This window comes from Podarcis raffonei, chromosome 15 (genome assembly GCF_027172205.1).
Source record: "Podarcis raffonei isolate rPodRaf1 chromosome 15, rPodRaf1.pri, whole genome shotgun sequence".
Classification (NCBI taxonomy): Eukaryota; Metazoa; Chordata; class Lepidosauria; order Squamata; family Lacertidae; genus Podarcis; species Podarcis raffonei.
Window position 1 is genome coordinate 8647027 of NC_070616.1, and position 15967 is coordinate 8662993.

The following is a 15967-nucleotide window of genomic DNA, read 5'->3' on the forward strand; positions in this document are numbered from 1 at the left end:
AATCTAATTCGGGAACATAATGAGAAGATCGGAGGTCAAATTAATTGGAAATAGCTTGCAGATATTTAATTGGCTTAGGATTTCATATAAGTTAAGTGGTGAATCAATATGTTTAATTTTAAAATTAAAGGATATAAGGATGTTAATGTTTTAGTTAAATTTCATAAGAACTTTGGTTTGGAAAACTGTTAAAAGGAAGTGCATGGAAATTCAACCAAGGGGACGCGAGGACGTCACTTAACAATGCTAATAAGTGTAATTTTAACAAGGTTATGATCCATGTTTGTTTGTTTACTTGTTTTGTTTATAATTTTGAGAAAATCAGTAAAAAAAATATTAAAAAAGAAGATCGGAGGTCACGTGAAACTTAATTACAAAACGATGTACAGAATAAGTAACAAACAAGGAATGAATGAGTGTTTATTTTTTATTTTGTCTTCAATATTTGTTGATTATTTTTGTTATACAGTTTTAAGAGCATTTAAAAAGAAAAGAAAAAAGGCACGCTATCTCTTTAAAGCACTTTTCTTCCCTCCCCCAAAAGAATTCTGGGTACTGTAGTTTGTAAAGGGCTGCTAGGCATTGCAACTCTGCGGGAGGCGAACTACAGACTGCGCTTTAAAGGCACAGCGTCTTTTCGGGGATTCCACGCGCAACCGCTTCCCTCCCTGCGCCGGCTTTGCTGCCTCCCGAGCCCTTTCCCGTGGCAGCTGCGCTGAGCACCGTCTCCTTTTGCAAGAAGCGGCCCGGTCCCTTTGCATTCCGCAGCCCTTTTAAAAATGGGCGGGCGCAAAGGGGGGCTGGAAACACCCCTCCCGCTCTTGGAGAAACCAATGGAGGAGGAAGAAAAGTGGGCCGATCTCGGATGAGAAGTTGCTGCGGCGGGGAAGCTCATTTCTTTGCACCGAGAGAGAAAGACGCGATGGCGGCTGGGGCAGCGACGCGCCTCCTGGAATGGATCTTCGCCTTCTATTTCCTCGCTCACATCCCCATCACGCTGCTGGTCGATTTGCAATCGCTCCCGGGGGCAGGATTTTACCCCCGCAGCGTAAGTCAACGGAGGACGGGTGGCTCAAGCTGCAATCCCTTCCGTACATTCTTAAACTTCGGGAATGTAGCTTTTATTACTATTCCTGCAAGGCGGCGAGTGGGGTGAGGTTTGCTTCTAGGTAGAAAAAGCGAAGGATCGCCCTTGTCTGCTGTGCTGTTTTTTTAAATAATAATAATAATAATAATAATAATAATAATAATAATAATAATAATAATAATAATAATAATAATAATTTATTTATTTATACGCCACCCATCTGGGCGGCTTCCAACAGAACACTAAAATATAATCTATTAAACATTAAAAGCTTCCCTAAACAGGGCTGCCTTTAGATGTCTTCTAAAAGTTTGGTAGTTATTTTTCTCTTTGACATCTGGTGGGAGGGCGTTCCACAGGACGGGCGCCACTACCAAGAAGGCCCTCTGCCTGGTTCCCTGTAACTTGGCTTCTCGCAGCGAGGGAACCGCCAGAAGGCCCTCGGTGCTGGACCTCAATGTCCGGCCAGAACGATGGAGGTGGAGACGCTCCTTCAGGTATACTGGACCGAGGCAATTTAGGGCTTGAAAGGTCAGCACCAACACTTTGAATTGTGCTGGGAAATGTACTGGGAGCCAGTGTAGGTCTTTCAAGACCGGTGTTATGTGGTCTCGGCGGCCGCTCCCAGTCACCAGTCTAGCTGCCGCATTCTGGATTAGTTGTCGTTTTTCTTTCCAAGGTGCCTTTTAAGACGGCAGCTCCCGTCTTGCAACACAGTCCAAAGGGGCAAGAGCTGTACCTCAACGGCAGAGCATGTGGTCAGCATGCAGAAGGCTTTCCTCCTTCTAGCCTGGATAGCTCAGTTGGTTAGAGTGTGGGGCTAATAATAATAATAATAATAATTTATTCTTTATACCCTGCCCATCTGGCTGGGTTTCCGTAGCCACTCTGGGCGGCTTCCAACAAAGATTAAAAATACCGTATTTTTCGCCCTATAGGACGCACTTTTTCCCCTCTAAAAATGAAGGGGAAATGTGTGTACGTCCTATGGGGCGATTGCAGGCTTTCGCTGAAGCCTGGAGAGCGAGAGGGGTCGGTGCGCACTGACCCCTCTCGCTCTCCAGGCTTCAGGAAGCTATCCGCAAGCCTTGGGAGCCCGGCGGGAGTTCCCGCCGGGCTCCCAAGGCTTGTGGACAGCAAGCTCCGCAAGCTCCAGGAGCGATGGCGAGGTTGAACGCAACCTTGCCATCGCTCTCGGACCCGTTCTGGGGGCTGGGGTTGGGGAAAGCTTGGGCCTCCCCCACCCCCAGCCCGCAAGCTCCGGGAGCGATGGCGAGGTTGCGCAACCTCGCCTTCACTCCTGGACCCCCAGCCCCGAGGCTAAAAACGAAGCCAGGACAGCTAGCGGGATCCATCCTGCTCGCTGTCATGGCTTCTTTGCTCTTTGGGGCTCGGGGGGGATTTTTTTTTTCTTTATTCCTCCCCCCCCCCAAAAAAATAAGTGCGCCCTATGGGCCAGTGCGCCCTATAGGGCGAAAAATACGGTACATTAAAATGTCACACATTAAAAACTTCCCTGAACAGGGCTGCAAGGTTGCAGGTTTGATCCCTATATGGGACCGCTGCATATTCCACCGTTGCTAGATGATCCTCATTGTCCCGTTCCTCTCTACGATTCTATAATCCAGGGCCTATAAAACCAAGTGGAGTGTTTGCTCTGCGCCTGTAGCTTTTTGCCCTCGGGTCAATGTGCCTGAATTCTTGACTGCAGTACTTGCTGAAAGATCCCCGAGATTATGCCGTTCATATCTTGCTGTTAAGATTATTATTGAGGGCGTTCTTCTGCAAGAAACGAAAAGCGCATACATTTGGCTCCATATGCACTATACAGTGGTACCTCAGGTTACAGACTCTGCTAACCCAGAAATAGTACCTCGGGTTAAGAACTTTGCTTCAGGATGAGAACAAAAATCACGTGGCGGCAGCGGGAGGCCCCATTAGCTAAAGTGGTACCACAGTTTCAGGTGAAGAACGGACCTCCGGATCGAATTAAGTTCTTAACCCGAGGTACCACTGTACATTTAAAGCAGTATCACGCCTCTTTGAAAAGCGATGCCTTCCCCCAAAGAATCCTGGGAGTTGTAGTTTTTTAAGGGTGCTGTTAGGGAGACCCCTTATTCCTGCACACCAAGGTACAGTTCCTAGTTTCATAGGAAGAGAGCTTTGACTGTTAAACCACTCTCTAAGAATTGTAGCTCTGCGGGGAGAATCAGGGGGTCTCCTAACAACTCTCAGCACCCTAAATGAACTGCAACTCCCATGGTTCTTTTGGGAAGCCCTCCCTGTTCAGAGTGGAATGATACTGCCTTAAATGCATATTGCAGGTGGGGCCTTTGGCACCGCTGCCGATGGGGCCTGCAGAAGGATCTCGTCGCAGGGCCAAATGTTGCCCCCCAGGTTACAATATAATTCCTTGTGATATGACATTGAATTGTAGTCCCAGATTAAACCACAGTTTCCCAATCTCCAGTAATGTGGGTAATATCTCCCTATTGCAGATTGGGCAGGTGGCTGATCTGATTCTGGTTTCATATTCTCTTTTGTAATCCAATATTAATATTAAGTTCAAATGTAACAGGAAACCGTGGTTTAACAAGCAGTAGGCAAGAAAAGAGGGGAGGGTCTAATAAACCGTGGCTTGCTAGATCGCTGTGACCTGCGGCTATGTGACTGTTCTTCCTTATTCTTTTTGCTTATATTTATTTTCGAAGAGCCATTTGTACTGGTGGCATATTAACAGTGGTCAAAATAAGAGACGGGAGATTTTTATGTTTAGCTGCAGCTAACATTCCCTTCCCCCCCCCCTCTCTCCCTAAGCTGAAAGAATTGACAAGCTGGTACACGGTTTCATTTAAGGACCCCATGATGCAGGACCCCCCCGCCTGGTTCAGGGCCTTCATAGTCTGCGAAGCCTTCCTGCAGTTGCCGTTCTTCCCTATTGCAGCCTATGCCTTCTGGAAAGGTTGGTGCGCCAATTGGGGTGGGGTGGGGGGGAAGCACTTGTGATTGGGAATGTAGAAAGCTTGGTCCATCTAGCCCAGTATTGTCTGGGCTCTTCAAGGTTTCTGGCAGGGGGCATGAGAACAGTGGAACGGTCTCCCTCAGGAAGCTGTGGACTCTCCTTCCTTGGAGGTTTTTAAGCAGGGCTTGAAAGGCCATCTGTCATGGATGCCGTAGTCGAGATTCCAGCATTGCAGGGGGTTGGACTAGATGACCATAGGGGTCCCTTCCAACTCTACAATTCTATGCTTCTATGACTTGACGGGCCTTTGGCCTGATCTCAACAGGGCTCTTTCTAAGGTTCTCATGAACATTACGGCCAATAGCTCAGCAGCTTTTGCTAATGTTACCCAAATAGCGTTTTGATCTGCATTTTAACAGATAATTTTATATACAGTGGATGCTCGGGTTGTGAACATGATCTGTGCGGGATGCACATTCGCAACCCGCAGTGGTGCATCTGCGCATGCCCGGGTTGCGATTCTGCGCATGCGCAAAGCGTGATTTTAGCGATTCTGCGCATCCGCGACCGCCAAAACCCGGAAGTAACCTGTTCCAGTACTTCCGGGTTTCGGCGGGTGCGTAACCTGAAAAAATGCAACCTGAAGCGGCTGTAACCCGAGGTATGACTGTATATATATGCCAGGGATGTCCAACAGGTAGATCGTGATCTACTGGTTGATTGCGGGGCATCCCTGGTCGACCCTGGTAGACCGTGTGACCTTGATTGATTCCCCCCCCAAAGCTCAACAATTTTGGGTCTTCCCCCCCCAAAAAAGCTTTGGTCAATAGAATGGGTAGATCAATGCCAGTTGTTTTTTTAGTGGGAGTAGATCGCAGTAACACCAAATAAATCTTCATATAGACATAATAATTGAAGGCTGTCATCATGCAGCCCCCGTGCGAGGACTTCTTGCACCGCATCGCAATTTTGGATTGCATGCAGCTGCGGTGGGGCAGGGAGCAGAAGAGAAGGCGGGGTTTATACTGGTGGTTTCAAACAACAGCAGAAGTTTGAATAAAGCAGCGGTGGAGGGACGCAGAAGAACCGTAAGGCTATGGGGGCACTGCTGGAAGGAGCTGTGAGGGGATGGGGGCTTGGGTGAGATGCAAAGGAGGGCGGGGCTGTCTTAAATTGTTTTTAAATGTTATATGTTTATTTGGGTATTTGTGGGTTGGGGGATTGGTTAGGGGCTTGTTGGGCAGTGTCCATTTTTTTATTAGTTTGAATACATTAGTATTGTTAATTGTTTTAATTATTTTTATTATGTATTTTGTAATTTTATTTTGTAACTTTGTGTTGTGAACTGCCCTGAAACCTATGGGCATAGGGCAGTATACAAATTTTAATAATAATAATATAGGGAGAGTTGTCGAGCAGGATACGCATGTGTATGCATGTGCGATGTGATCCGAAGAATATTTAAATTCTGCTCTTAAAAAAATCCAGGCAACTGCAAATGGATCCGAATCCCAGCCATCATTTACGCGACGCACGTCATGACCACGCTGCTCCCCATCTTCAGCCACGTCCTGTTCAACGATTTCTCGCGGTCCAAGCACCCTGCGCCCCAGACGCTGCACGAACGCTTGACTCTCTGCGCCATTTACAGCCCCTACTTCCTGATTCCCTGCCTCATTCTTCTCACGATGCTCTTCAGCCCCCTGTATAACCAGGTGGATAAAAGGAAAAAGAAATAAGCCGGCGAGGATTCTTCCTAAAAGAGGGGGAAGGAGTCAGTCCTTGGATTCAGAAGCTTGCAAACTGGGCCAATAAAATGTTTTTTTTATTATTATTGTGTTGGTGTCCGTGAGGTGGATGGATGTATAGCTCAAAGGGAGAGGGACTTGCGGAACGAGGGCCACATTTTCTTCTGGGCAAGCTTCTGAGGGCCACATGCCAGTGTGCAGTCACAAAAAAACCCAAAACCCTACCCTATCCATCCAGACATGCAAGAAGCCTTTTCAGAGTGAAGGACATAGTTCAGTCAGGCAGCAAGACTCGAGGAGGGTGTGTAGCAGGGCCAGTGAAGGATGTTTTCTGGGGAAGAGTCCCAGGGCCAGATGGAAAGCATGTGACTCAGTCTCAAGGTTACGGGTTCGAACCCCACGTTGGGCAGAATGATTCCTGCATTGCAGGGGTTTGCACTAACTAGATGACCCTTGCGGTCCCTTCCAACTGGGCAGTTCTATTATTCTTTGGCCCCCAGGTTCTCCATCCCTGACATAACTGAAGCCCCTTGCTATTTACCGAGGAGGAAGTGGAATTTGGCCATTTCCAAACCAACGTCCTGCCCTCGAAACAACCTGCTGATCTGGTAAAAGAGGTGGTTTCGCCTCTGGGTTTGTGTCGAAAGAGCACCGATGCTAATCTATTACCCTCTTGGTTCATTCTTATCCCAGGATATTCCAGAGTAAAGGGGTCGTGTGCTTCTCCTTTCCCCCAGGGTGAGGGATTAAGAGCAGCTTTGTCGGAATGAACTGTTGCTCTGCAAACCAATACTGTAGACCAGAGACACTGATCTACTCCCAGTATTAAAAAACGGGCAGTGATCTACCCATTGTCATTGGAGGAGTGTGCATGGAGTGGGTGGATTGCCCAGAGTTGTTGAGGGGGGGAGGATTGTAGTGTTTTTTAGTCCCCCCTTAACTTATTGTACATGATAAGGATCCCATGATCTACCAGGATCAGCGAAGGACCTACCGGTAGACTGTGATCTACAGGTTGGACATCTGTGTTGTATCAAAGTCACTTGGTTTGATACTTCTTGCACTGGCAAAATGGTAAGGACGTGGGGGGCGCTGTGGGTTAAACCACAGAGCCTAGGATTTGCCGATCAGAAGATCGGCGGTTCGAATCCCCGCGACGGGGTGAGCTCCCGTTGCTCAGTCCCTGCTCCTGCCAACCTAGCAGTTCGAAAGCACGTCAAAGTGCAAGTAGATAAATAGGTACCGCTCCGGCAGGAAGGTAAAGGGTGTTTCCATGCGCTGCTCTGGTTTGCCAGAAGCAGCTTAGTCATGCTGACCACATGACCTGGAAGCTGTACGCCGGCTCCCTCGGCCAGTAAAGCGAGATGAGCGCCGCAACCCCAGAGTCGTCCACGACTGGACCTAATGGTCAGGGGTCCCTTTACCTTTACTGGCAAAATGATGTTCCACAAGAGGAAAACATGAGTACATTATGGAAGGATGGAATCGGAGAATTGTAGTTTTGGAAGGTGCCACAAGGGCCAACCCCTTTGCACTACAGGAACCATGGCTGCAGAATCCCTGGCAGATGGTCAACCTCTGCTTAAAGACCCCTCAACGAAGGGGAGCCCACCACCATCTGAGGTAGTCCTTTCCATTGTCAAACAGCTCTTGCCCTCATAAAGTTCCTCTGATGTTTATTGGGGTCTTTCTTCCTTGTCATTTGAACCCATTGGTTGGGGTTCTGCCTTCCGAAGCAGTAGATATGGCAGCCATATTCAAATATCACTTTTCAAGCCTTCAGGCAAAACACACCCAACTCCCTCAGCTTTGCCTCATAAGGCACGGTTTCCAGACCCTTGATCATCTCGTCCGCCCTCCTCTGGACACCTTCCACCTAGTCAATCTCCTCCTCAGAGTGCAGTGTCCAGAACTGGACAGTCGTGCGACAGATTGCACAAGATTCAAGTGTTGCGTCACAAGGACCACGAGCGATGCCTACTTTTTCCATGCCAGGCTAATTTTACATGCTCTCCCAATCATGTTTCCAGCCCACACCCAAATGTACTAAGGGCAACTTAAAAAGGAAATGAGGCGTCTTTAAAAACAATAATTTATTTCCTGATTTCCTTGAAGGTATTTTACAGGGCTTTTTTTATAAAAACAAAAACAAAAAAAAAGAACAATGGGAAGTTGTGTAAAACACAGAACAGTCTGATGACTATATAAATGACTGGCCATTTTTAAAAAAATCTTCAAAAATACAATAGCTGTAGCTGTCCCTTTTAGAAATATCTTATTGCCAGACCTAAAGGAAGTCCAAAAGAGTATTTAAGATCTAAACTTTTTTTTGTTTTGTTTCTGAGAGGTGATCTTGGTCAATTCAAAAAATAAAAAGGTCAAAATTGCCCCCTCCCATTCCCCCCCTAAAAAAACCCCATTAGACTATAGGAATGGTTCAAGATTTCCCAGTGTGTTTGGTGCTGGTCATAAATTCTCTCTCTCATTCTCTCTCTCTCTACTTCTGGAAAATGAATTGGTCGATGAATTCATTCTGGTCTGCTTCTATTTTACACAGCGTTTGATATTCGATGCGGTACCTAGAGAAAAAGCAGAGCAAATGTGTTAGCTCGGCTGTCTTCCGAGTCCAATCAGCCACGGCTGGCCAAAATGACTGAAGGGTCAAGACAGGAATTGCCCACGTAGCATGTCTGAAAAAGTGGGCTCTAGTCAGGACTCGCTAATTTTTGACCTTCCAGATTTTGCTGTACGCAACGAGAACAGCCTTGGCAGCTTTCCGTTGGTCTGAATCAGTGTGCTCAGTGACCAGATCTATGTCCCTTCTTTGGGGAAGGTTTCAAGAATGGTGCCATAGGAGAAAATCCCTTTTCAGCTGGGGCTTCACATCTGTGGAACACTCTCTCCAATGAGGTCCACCTGGCAACTTCAACCAACCTCTTTCTTGGCACAAGGTAAAAGCTTGCCCTTTTTGCCAAGCTCCTGATGAACAAGGACAGGTGAGGAGGGATGTTGCTGAACTACAACCTCCCTCCCATCCCTGGCCATTGGAATGATGGGAATTGTAGTTCAGCAATGGCTGGAAGGCTGCAGGTTAGGCACCTGGGCTCTCTGCTTTTGCCATGAAGGGCTTTCAGCTTCAAAAGTGTGTAATAAGCAAGGCTCAAATACATCCAAACTGTATCTCTTACTATATGAACACAAAAGGCTGGCATCAGAGTTTTACAAGCATATGCAAAAGCATTCCCCAGATAAGGAATACTATTGGCCACCTGCTACAGATCACAGGTTAAAAGCTCCCTTCCCAAGTCTGGTTTTTCTCAGATTTCAGCCGGAATTAGAAACCACCAGGCAATTGCATGAACGTGGGGCTAGATTACTTCATCCCCTGTATGCCCACTTGACCATTCCGATCTGCAGAACTGGCATGGCTACAGGTGCCAAATAACACTCGTTACGGCAGTGCAAGAAATCGATCTTTTAGTGTAGCAGCACCTTTGGAACTCCCTGCTGATTGAACCCCCCCCCAAAAAAACACCCCTCAGGAATTAGAAACTGTCAGTCAGTTGCATGAACTTGAAAAAGGGACTTTTTAAAAAAAAAACAGTGAACTGCAGCAGGTGGTTGACAGTATTCCTTGTTTAGAAGGATTCTGTATGCGTTTCTGCAACTGTCAAGCTCTTGATCTTTTTTCTCTCTATATATATTATAAATACTATTTGTATCGATTTGTGCTTATTTATTGTGCAGGTAGTGGCAGGACTCCTACAGGGCGCATCTTCGCCTCAAAGGTGCCTCACAAGATCCTCTCATTTTTGCCGGCCACAAAGTAAAAACATTCAAAGAGACATGACAGCTCAGTTGGCTAGAGAGTGGTGCTGATAACGCCAAGGCTGAATCCCTTTATGGGACATCTGCATGTTCCTAAATTGCAGGGGGATTGGACTCGGTGATCCTCAGGGTCCGTTCCAACTCTATGATTCTGTGACTGGCTGAATCCCTTTATGGGACATCTGCATGTTCCTAAATTGCAGGGGGATTGGACTCGGTGATCCTCAGGGTCCGTTCCAACTCTATGATTCTGTGACTGGCTGAGGTCCAGCGCCAAGGGCCTTCTGGCAGTTCCCTCGCTGCGAGAAGCAAAGTTACAGGGAACCAGGCAGAGGGCCTTCTCAGTAGTGGCACCCGCCCTGTGGAACGCCCTCCCACCAGATGTCAAAGAGAAAAACAACTACCAGACTTTTGGAAGACATCTGAAGGCAGCCCTGTTTAGGGAAGGTTTTAATGTTTCATAGGTTATTGTATTTTAATATTCTGTTGGAAGCCGCCCAGAGTGGCTGGGGAAACCCAGCCAGATGGGCGGGGTATAAATAATAAATTATTATTATTATTATTATTATTATTATTATTATTATTATGGCTGCTGGATCAGGCCAATGGCCCATCTAGTCCAGCATCCTGTTCCCACAGTGGCCAACCAGATGCCTGTTGGGGAACCCATAAGCAGGACCCATGCACGAGAGAGTTCTCGTCTCCTGCGGCTTCCTGAAATTGGTATTCAGAGTGTATTGCCTCTGACAATGGAGGCAGAACAAAGCCATCATGGCTAGTAGCCATTGAGAGCCTTGTGGTCCATGAAACCTCTTCTAAAGCCATCCAGTATACCTGAAGGAGCGTCTCCACCCCTATTGTTCTGCCCGGACGCTGAAGTCCAGCGCTGAGAGCCTTCTGGCGGTTCCCTCCCTGCGAGAAGCCAAGTTACAGGGAACCAGGCAGAGGGCCTTCTTGGTAGTGGCACCTGCCCTGTGGAATGCCTTCCCACCAGATATCAAAGAGAAGAACAACTATCAGACTCTTAGAAGATATCTGAAGGCAGCCCTATTTAGGGAAGCTTTTAACGTTTAACAGACCACTGTATTTTAATACTTTGTTGGAAGCCGCCCAGGGTGGCTGGGGAGACCCAGCCAGATGGGCGGAGTATAAATAATAAAATATTGTTATTGTTATTGTTATTGTTATTGTTATTGTTATTGTTATTGTTATTGTTATCATCATCATCATCATCATCATCCAAATTGGTGGCCACCACTGCCTCTTATGGGAGGATGTGCCATAGTTTAACTCTGCGCTGTGTGAAATAGTATTTTGTCTCTCCTGATTCTTCCGACATTCAGCTTCTTTGGCGGTCCATGGCTTCTGGTGTTATGAGAGATGGGGGAAAGCTTTCCTGTATCCCTTTTCTTTTCGCACCTTTCCAGCTGTGTTGTCTTCTCGGCTATCAGCGCCTGAAGCTGCTGCTGCTGGGCTTCTCTTTGCTTCGCTATGGACTTCAGCAAGTTGCGGGCGCCAATTGCCTGCGGAAAGAGGGATTTTATTCTGGGCGATCCCGGAGCACCTTAGCAGCCCTCCAATTTGGGGGTGGAGGGGGGGACTGATTCTTAGTGATGCAACACAATGAAATAAATCTTACCTACAATGAATGAAGCTTCAATGGATTAAAGAAGTGGTTGCTTTTAATCTGCACATATATTGCAGGTGGAGAAAACTTTTTTAAAGTGTCTTTGCACATACTCCACTTGGATGACGCCTTCCTGCGATCACAACCAAGCACCCTTTCAGAAGATGTTTGCCAGCCACGGACTTATAAGTCTCTCAGCCAGCACAGCAAGAGACTCTTAATCTCAGGGTCGTGGGTTTGAGCCCCATGTTGGGCAAAAGATTCCTGCATTGCAGCGGGTTGGGCTAGAGGACCTTCGTGGTCCCTGCCAACTCTACAATTCTACGATTCTGTGATTTGAAAATAGCAGAGCCATCACCCGAAATTGTATTGACGCAATCGTACATTCCTCACTTCATCAGTCAAATGTAAAGGTAAAGGGACCCCTGACCATTAGGTCCAGTCGTGGCCGACTCTGGGGTTGCGGCGCTCATCTCGCTTTCTCGGCCAAGGGAGCCGGCGTACAGCTTCCGGGTCATGTGGCCAGCATGACTAAGCTGCTTCTGGCGAACCAGAGCAGCACACAGAAACGCCGTTTACCTTCCCGCTGGAGCTGTACCTATTTATCTACTTGCACTTTGACGTGCTTTCGAACTGCTAGGTTGGCAGGAGCAGGGACCGAGCAACAGGAGCTCACCCCGTTGCGGGGATTTGAAACACTGACCTTCTGATCGGCAAGTCCTAGGCTCAGTGGTTTAACCCACAGAGCAACCCACATCCCTCAGTCAAATGTGCGTAGGAGAAAATAAATGCTCTGAATAATAATAATAATAATAATAATAATAATAATAATAATAAAGGGTAACTGGTTTCTAAACAATGCATGTATTGCAGAAGGCATCGTCTTAAGAGAGGTATCCTTTTCTTGCTCTCTCAAGAGGGAAAGCCTCCTCTTCAGTTATGAATCTGTGCTTCAAAAGGGTCTTGGATAATTCCCAACCGGGAAACCCAACTACTGTCCAGTTTTAACAGTAGTTGCACGATGCTGCATGTCTGTTGGGGGACAAAAAAATTACTGGAGAAAAGGCACATGCAACAAAGGGCCAGCCTACTTATTTTGACATCTGGAGTAGAGAGAAAAAACACAGGCTCGGAAGAAACATGGACCTTATTGGGACAGAGCTTCTTCGAGATTTGGTGTCCAATACAAAGGACTATCAAAAAAACCGGCAGAGAGGAATTGAGAGAGAATTAAGAGCCTCAGACGTGAGGTCGCCAGGCTGACAGCAGATAGACTGATGGACATTCGTTGGGGTTCGAAACCGGGAAAGGGGGGGTGGGGCTTTGGGAATCCAAAGGGTGTACAATTATACTCTGTTTCCTTTTATTTTGTTCTGATACTAATATAAAAATGGGGAATTCGTGGAAGGGAATTGGGGTCGACCTTAGAAAAAGATTTTTAAGAGTAAGTACTGATGTATAAAGACTGAGGTTTACAAGTTAAAATTGGTTAACTAAAATGAATTAAATATAATAAGGTAAAATTTGGGGACAAGAACTTGCTGAGCTAAAAATTGGAACTGGAATACAAGAAGGGGAGGTGTGGGGAAGTCAAGGAAATTTGTTATTGAAAGTAAGGAATGTAAATTTTATGTGTTTTTAATTGTTTTTTTTGTTTTTTCTCTATTTTTTGAAAATTTCAATAAATATCTATAAAAAAGAAAAAACACAGGCTCGTCACTTTGCCCCATCAGGTTACCTTAATCTTCTCGTTTTCGGTTGCTTTTGCTAGCTGATCTACAAGTTCGATGAGGCTGCCCACTATTTTCTTAAATTCTGCAATTTCTGGAAAGGAGGAACAGAAACAATCGAGACCAAGGTTCTCTCTCTCCCACCATGGTTATTAAACAAACATAGGCAAGTTAGGAAGATGCTGTCATTGCTAATCACTGTTCTTGATTTCTGAATCAGAATTCACCAGCAAACCATTCCAAGCAGTGAACAGTCAAGCAATGTGTGTGAACCAGCCCTTTGACCAAACATGAATGTTGCCCAAAAGAGTGAGAGATGCAGGCCTGTGCTTGGCAGAGAGGGAACTTACTGTCTACAAATACTTTGCATTCTTCTTTCAGCTCAATCGTTTGCTGGGACACCTCCGGGTCCAAAACCCTCAGTTTGTTCAGTTCGTCAAAGTGAAAGCCTGCTTCGCCTAGGATATCTTTGGCCATGATGGATCCTTTTTAGGCTTCTGTGCAAAATAACCAAACACAAGAAACATTTTAAAAAAAAGGAGAGAAGGGAAAAAGAGAGAGATTGTATCCCTCGATATTGGGATGCTTGGGTTCCTAATAGGCTTTGATGCTTGGGCTCCTAATAGGCTTTGATGCTTGGGCTCCTAATAGGCTTTGATGCTTGGGTTCCCAATAGGCTTTGATACTTGGGTTCCCAATAGGCTTGTCGCCCATTTCCTTATTTCAATATATCCTTATGTACTCTGCGTGGAGCTTCCCTTAAGGTTGGTTCAGAAGCCGCAGCCAATGCAGAATGGATCAGCAAGGCTGTTGAAGGGGGTGCCTTATTGACAGCACATAACAACTCTGCTGAAAGAACTGCCAATGCGCTATCAGGTGAAGGATAAGGCCGTGCTATTGGCATATAAAGCCCTGAGTAAGGCCTCATCTATACTACACAGTTAAAACAGTATCACCCCACTTTAAAAGTTGTGCCTTCCGCCAAAGGATCGTGGGAACTGTAGTTTGGTAAGGAGTTCATAGAATCATAGAAGAGTTGGAAGAGACCACAAGGGCCATCGAGTCCAACCCCCTGCCAAGCAGGAAACACCATCAGAGCACTCCTGACATATGTTGTTTGGTGGTGCCTAGTCCTCTCACAGAGCTTACACTTCCTAGAGAGATTTACTTTTCAGCCACTCTGAGAATATTTTTGCCACATTTTTCCAGGGCCGAGACCCACTTCACCAGTCAGGATGTGGTTTTAAACTCAATTTAACAATTGTAACAAAGGCCTACCATTCTTCTGCCCTTCAGATAAATCAAATATGGGGAACCTTTAGCTCTGTAGATGTTGCTGCCTAGCAGGGGAGGAAGGAAGCTATTTTTGGTGGCACCTGTGGAACTCCCTCCAAAGGGACACACTGACGGGCCCCTCTTTGGCTATGTATTTATGCATATTTATGGAAAATAAATAACATAAATAAATAGAAGCCGGCCTTGTGGCAGGGAGCGTCAAAACTTTTATGTGTTTAGAAGGATGGGAGGGAGTGTCTTTACTTATTAAAGTATTCTTGGACATCTCAAGGTTACAATACGAAACAAATCATAAGAAGAGGTTGAATAAAATCAAGACAACTCTTTAAAAACACACACACAAATTGCCAGCTGATGAAACCTTCCTTTTACAGCTCAGCTCTATTGTGTTTCTACTGATGATAAAACACACTTGGGCAGCCTTGCCAAACAGCTGATTCACAGCTCTACCCAGTGGTCCACTCTCCCTGAACATGGATGCTCCCATTATTCCCACCTGTGGCTGCACCCAACCTAACCCTTCCTACAAAGCCAGCTTCCCCGGACCACCTAGCCCGGCATCCTGTTCCGTCACAGTGGCCAACCCTTTGGCAATCGGAAGCCCACACAAAAAAAGCCACCCCAAAATAATAATAATAATAATAATAATAATAATAATAATAATAATAATAATTTATTCTTTATACCCCACCCATCTGGCTGGGCTTCCCCAGCCACTCTGGGCGGCTTCCAGAAAAATATTAAAATACTGTAATACATCAAACATTAAAAGCTTCCCGAAACAGGGCTGCCTTCAGATGTCTTCTAAAAGTCTGGTAGTTGTTGTCCTCTTTGACATCTGGTGGGAGGGCGTTCCACAGGGAGGGCGCCACTACCGAGAAGGCCCTCCGCCTGGTTCCCTGTAAATTGGCTTCTCGCTGTGAGGGAACCGCCAGAAGACCCTCGGCACTGGACCTGAACGATGGGGGTGGAGACGCTCCTTCAGATATACTGGACTGAGGCTGTTTAGGGCTTTAAAGGTCAGCACCAACACTTTGAATTGTGCTCGGAAACGTACTGGGAGCCAATGTAGGTCTTTCAAGACTGGTGTTATGTGGTCTCGGCGGCCGCTCCCAGTCACCAGTCTAGCTGCCGCATTCTGGATTAGTTGTAGTTTCCGGGTCACCTTCCAAGGTAGCCCCACGCAGAGTGCATTGCAGTAGTCCAAGCGGGAGATAACCAGCTGGTCCCGTGAGATAGACTGGCCCTGAACAGGGAGGCTCGTCTCTAGCTACTGCAGCTGCTAAAGGCGAGCATCATATTCCACCCCAAGCGCCACCCGAGGCCCCATCGCCTGCTGGCCAAGCAAGGCAGGTGCCCCAGGGAAGCCCACGAGGTTGGGCACATAGGCAGGTAAGCAGCCCTGGCGGACGGGCTGCCTGCTGTTCTCCCAGCAACTGGCACGCAGAGGCATGGGCTACCTGCCTGCCTGCCACCCTCCTCGCTCCGCCTCCCAATGCCACCCCTATGGGGTCCCCGTCGCCCGGCTCACCTGCAGCCCCTGCGGACGCGCCAGGTGGCTCCCGGCTGCCCCTCCCTCCCTCCTCCAGCGCGGCCTTCCGCTGCCACGGCGACAGCAGCAGCAGCAGCCGCCACTGGCTCCGCCTCCTGCCGCCCCGCCCACAAGGAACGTACCACTTAGCGAGGCGG

The 15967-nt window shown here is 47.1% G+C and overlaps 2 protein-coding genes across 2 annotated transcripts; one reads left to right on the plus strand and one right to left on the minus strand.

Moving 5' to 3' along the window:
- Positions 1–611: 611 nt before the first annotated feature.
- On the plus strand, positions 612–5867 carry TMEM97 (transmembrane protein 97). The gene is made up of 3 exons (XM_053367200.1): positions 612–1048; positions 3905–4049; positions 5538–5867. Exons 1-3 carry the CDS (start codon positions 866–868, stop codon positions 5786–5788), a joined length of 579 nt encoding a protein of 192 aa, XP_053223175.1. The 5' UTR covers positions 612–865; the 3' UTR covers positions 5789–5867.
- Positions 5868–7875: 2008 nt separating this feature from the next.
- Positions 7876–15921, minus strand: IFT20 (intraflagellar transport 20). Its single transcript, XM_053367201.1, has 5 exons — positions 15810–15921; positions 13333–13479; positions 12991–13076; positions 11045–11148; positions 7876–8376 (listed from the first exon to the last, which is right to left on the minus strand). The coding sequence occupies exons 2-5, from the start codon at positions 13457–13459 to the stop codon at positions 8295–8297; spliced, it is 399 nt and encodes a 132-aa protein (XP_053223176.1). The 5' UTR covers positions 13460–13479; positions 15810–15921; the 3' UTR covers positions 7876–8294.
- Positions 15922–15967: the final 46 nt, after the last annotated feature.

What these genes read in the sequence shown, in the direction of transcription:
- IFT20 (XM_053367201.1), bottom strand. Translation starts at nt 13,459, where the DNA reads ATGGCCAAAGATATCCTAGGCGAAGCAGGCTTTCACTTTGACGAACTG. An exon ending in ATGCAAAGTATTTGTAGACA is followed by an intron (nt 13,077 to 13,332) that starts GTAAGTTCCCTC and finishes CCTCCTTTCCAG; the next exon opens with AAATTGCAGAATTTAAGAAA. An exon ending in AAGACAACACAGCTGGAAAG is followed by an intron (nt 8,377 to 11,044) that starts GTGCGAAAAGAA and finishes CTTTTTCTCTAG; the next exon opens with GTACCGCATCGAATATCAAA.
- TMEM97 (XM_053367200.1), top strand. Translation starts at nt 866, where the DNA reads ATGAGAAGTTGCTGCGGCGGGGAAGCTCATTTCTTTGCACCGAGAGAG. An exon ending in CAGGATTTTACCCCCGCAGC is followed by an intron (nt 1,049 to 3,904) that starts GTAAGTCAACGG and finishes TCTCTCCCTAAG; the next exon opens with CTGAAAGAATTGACAAGCTG. An exon ending in AGCCTATGCCTTCTGGAAAG is followed by an intron (nt 4,050 to 5,537) that starts GTTGGTGCGCCA and finishes AAAAAAATCCAG; the next exon opens with GCAACTGCAAATGGATCCGA.